The sequence below is a fragment of the Episyrphus balteatus genome, chromosome 2 (assembly GCF_945859705.1).
Source record: "Episyrphus balteatus chromosome 2, idEpiBalt1.1, whole genome shotgun sequence".
In the NCBI taxonomy this organism is placed as follows: Eukaryota; Metazoa; Arthropoda; class Insecta; order Diptera; family Syrphidae; genus Episyrphus; species Episyrphus balteatus.
The window spans coordinates 52090586-52094614 of NC_079135.1; the positions used below are offsets into that span (position 1 = coordinate 52090586).

Below are 4029 nucleotides of genomic sequence, written 5' to 3' on the forward strand. Positions count from 1 at the left end.
AAATGATGTTTGTTTCCATTTGAAAACAAAAGTTAATTGTTTTACAAAATTTACAACACTCGTGACATATCCTTCGTTTGTTTTATTTTTAATGACATCGTAAAGTGAATTTCTATTACTTAACAAATTATTTACTTTTTTTCAGAAATCAACTACAAAATTTATATAGGTATTCGAAGAACATGATTGAACCAATCTTGCTTTGTTTATTAAAAATATGAATTTTCAAAACTTGATACAGTGAACTTTAATTTTGTATTTGTTTTTTTTTTTTTAATTTTGATTTATTTTTTATCGAATTGCTATTTCCACATCTTCTTATTTTTTATCAAACGGATTTTTCAGTCGAGAAAAGACATCAGAACAAATCCCTGAGCCCAAAATATAAGAAAAAGAATAATTTTATCATCATTATTTTTTAAAGTCTAGAAAACTATCAACTTTAATCTTTAGCAATTAAATAAATTATTTAGTAAAATTTAAACTTTCACGTGGTCACTGTGGTGTATGTGTAACATTAAAAAATCCAATGTTAAAAGTTGTTTCTGATCGTTGACCAAATATAGATAACAGTAGATGTATTTTGGGATAGGTTCTGGGATATATTTTTAAATTAAATTTTTGAGTAAGCAAAACAGCAGCTTAAAAGATGTTATGTTAAATTTTTTTTGAAATAGATCGAATTATAAAAAGTCAATTGTTTCCAAAATAACTTGGAGCTTATTCCTTTTGCAAAACAAATCAACTCAATATAAATTAAAATTGAAATCACTTAAAAATTACGATATGTGACAAAAAAAATTGTTAAAAAGATATGCGGGCGGACCTCTATCATGTCTTGTACGTAGAGATTTTTCCACAGATTACAAAAATTCTGTAACACTCGTTTGTTACCTCTAAAACTAAAACCTATAAAACTAAAACTTAAAATCTAGGTATATTGAAAAACAAAGTATGCAGTTTTAACGTATTCAATATGACGGTCACGAGAAAATATTTTAAAATTTATGTTTTTTGTCAAACAGTCTAGGTATTGAAATGTAAAAATCTGTAATTTTTCTAAAAAAAAACACGGAAGCCAAAAAACTAAGCTAAATCCAATATTTGGCAGACCCGTGGCAAGTTATTTGTATTTCCTCTATATAATAGCACACAAATTATTTCAAATACTTCCTATGATGGTTTTGGGTGATTTATTTCTCAACCATCTAATTTCACGGTTTTGACTTTTAAACGTCCATGCAGATTTTTACATTGTTTGTTTGTATGTGTGACTTTCATATAATTCCAATATGAATTTTGTTTTTATTAGTTTTTGTAACCTTTTTGACCACTTTCTATAAATTCACCTCTGTTTACCCTTCTAAAATTTCAAATTTCTAAAAATCAAGTATTCAAATTTTGAATAAAATGTTCTCTGACAAAACATTTTTCTTCCCCTCTAAGGCTTACCATGTAAGCAAGGTGGATGGCGTAGTAAAAAAACTCAAAAAATGAACGTTAAAGCGTGGCAACCCTATGCAAACTTTTTCTTTATAGACTCCTTTAAGAAAATATTACTCTCAACTGGTAACAATGGGGGTACGTCATCCTATGGTGTGATGCTAGACCAATACCGTGGTAAAGTAAAAAGCAATGTTGAATATTTGGAGGAACACTTTAATCAGCGATTTTTTAATTGTTAAATGAAGTTTTAAAATAATTTTATTTTTTTTTTTTCACTGGATATACAAATACATATTTATTTAAAAACCGTTAATGTGTCGACAGTATTGGTACAAATTTCCTCCATTTTTAGCCGATTGGCACTGATAGGAGTCTGCATTACGGAAATCTATAATAAAAATACAAGATGATGTGTATAAAGAACTTTAAAATAAGTTAAAAAAAAAACTTACGTCCTCCTCTTTGACAATTGTATCTGATCATTTCACATCCATTGTTGAAATTGTAAAGACACATTCCATCAAATCCACAAACTGGATTTTTGTGTGGAGGACAACTTCCAGGACATGCCGCATTTACAGAAGAAGCAATGATTGCTACAAGAAGTTTATTAATTTAAATATCAAGAAAAATTATATTGACATTTAATTAAGTTACCAAAAATAACAAAAACACAAAGAACGGCTGGTTTCATGTTGATAAAAATGAGGTAGGTATCTAGAAGCAGGTATGAAGTTAAAATTAACTTTAAATTGAACGAAAAAAATAGATTTGCTTTTATACTTCTGAGTAATCTTATTGCAACGTGTTATTCTGATTATTCTTATCGCTTTTGTCTAATTTATTTAATCGGGGATTCCAACAGTAGAACTGAAAACATGATGTTCGCTTCCGTTTGAAAACAAAAGTTAATTAAAGTAGGTTTACATACATTTATATTATTGTTTACAATTTAGGGGATTTTGTTAAACATCTTGCAATACTCGTGGCATATTCTTTGTGTATTTTTTATTTTTATTTTATATTGACATCTATTTCGTAAAAAAAATAAGTATTTTTAGGTAAATATTGCCAGATAGGAATAATGTATTAAAAAATATGAATATTACAAAAAAAAAAAAAATGGGTTTCTTATCAGGGAATCAGATTTAATTTAAATAATCAAATTGTTTGCCTCTTTTTAAAGAAAACAAAAGATAAATATTTTGTTGATTAGCTATGCAGAAAAAGAAGAAAACAGATATATCAGTAAAAGTAGCTTAAGTGTATTTAACTTAATGATTAATATTACCTATAATTGGAAATTCAAATATGATTACGAAGAATAAAAAAAAAATAGTTTAAATCAAAAAAATTGAAAAAACTGAGTAGGGTTATAGTGTAATATGAATATCGTTCCACGTAAAAAAAGTGAATAAAGCACGTTTGAGAAGTTTTCTTTTTAGTAAAATTTGAAAAAAAAAAAAAAACTTTTAAAATCGTACCTAAAATATTCGAAGAACATAATATTTAATTTTTCTCAACATTTTTAGAACCAATTTTGCTTTAGTAATTTAATATGAATTTTAAAAATCTTGGTATGATGAGTTTTAATTTAATAAATTCGAGGAAAGACATCAGACCCGTAAAATTTTGTTTTAACTGTTCAAATCACTTCAGCCTCAATTCCTGAGCTTGGAATAGGTACCTAAATAAAATAATTAACCAAAGCTAATTATTTCATTAAAGTTCAGGAAACTATCAACATTGATTAACATATAGGTGTTTCATTACTTCAGCAACAAAATACAAATTTTAATCAAATTTTTAACTTAAATTTGCACGTGGTCAATTTGGAGTAGGTATGTGTAACATTAAAAAATCAAATCTTAAAGAATTATTTATTATCGCTGATTAAATATGAGTTATTAGTGACCTACATATTTCAATCACAGATCCTATTTTCCGAATACTAAAGCGATATAGTTTCTGGGACATATTTTTGTTTTATTATGTGAAATTTTTATTTAATAATAGATATAAATGTAAAAGATCGTGCAGCTATTTAAATAAAATGCACGACTGGGGTCGCACGTACTTGCTCTTGCAGCTCAAAGCACTTTTATGTTAGTCTACTTGTAGATTTTAAAAGCTGGATCTATATTTAAAAAAAAATTGATATTGGGGAAGAGCCGACATTTAGGGCAAAATTATGTTAAATGAAAAAAAATTTTTTTTGTTATTTGACTTTTTTGAGAAAAAATAAAAATGCAGTTTTATTGCCACTGCTTTAAATATTACGTATACAAAGTTTAATTAAAATCGTTAGAGCCGTTTTCGAGAAATTCGTAATATCGTATTTTTTTGTATGGGAGGTATACGTTCTAAACGAGATATAAAAAAACAAAAAAAAACCAACTTTCAGAATTCCATAAAAATCATCTGTACCAAATTTGAAGAAAATCCATCCACCCGTTTAGGCTGTGGAAATGTGTACAGATGGACGCACAACCGCACAGACGCACAGACGTACAGACGCACGGACGGAATTGCGAGACCCACTTTTTTGGAATTCTCCATCATCGTAATGTTGGTTTTAATTAA

At 27.3% G+C, this 4029-nt stretch overlaps 1 protein-coding gene across 2 annotated transcripts; it reads right to left on the bottom strand.

The window, feature by feature from the left end:
- Positions 1–1638: 1638 nt before the first annotated feature.
- On the bottom strand, positions 1639–2332 carry LOC129911699 (enhancer of split M1 protein-like). 2 transcript variants are annotated; one of them, XM_055989570.1, is made up of 4 exons: positions 2230–2332; positions 2104–2163; positions 1899–2042; positions 1639–1834 (listed from the first exon to the last, which is right to left on the bottom strand). In XM_055989570.1, the coding sequence occupies exons 2-4, from the start codon at positions 2138–2140 to the stop codon at positions 1746–1748; spliced, it is 270 nt and encodes an 89-aa protein (XP_055845545.1). In that variant the 5' UTR covers positions 2141–2163; positions 2230–2332; the 3' UTR covers positions 1639–1745. The 2 variants fall into 2 exon arrangements, with proteins under 2 accessions (XP_055845545.1, XP_055845544.1); XM_055989569.1 differs by lacking the exon at positions 2230–2332 and having other exon boundaries at positions 2104–2217.
- Positions 2333–4029: the final 1697 nt, after the last annotated feature.

What these genes read in the sequence shown, in the direction of transcription:
- LOC129911699 (XM_055989570.1), bottom strand. Translation starts at nt 2,140, where the DNA reads ATGAAACCAGCCGTTCTTTGTGTTTTTGTTATTTTTG. An exon ending in TTGTGTTTTTGTTATTTTTG is followed by an intron (nt 2,043 to 2,103) that starts GTAACTTAATTA and finishes AACTTCTTGTAG; the next exon opens with CAATCATTGCTTCTTCTGTA. An exon ending in CAATTGTCAAAGAGGAGGAC is followed by an intron (nt 1,835 to 1,898) that starts GTAAGTTTTTTT and finishes TTTTTATTATAG; the next exon opens with ATTTCCGTAATGCAGACTCC.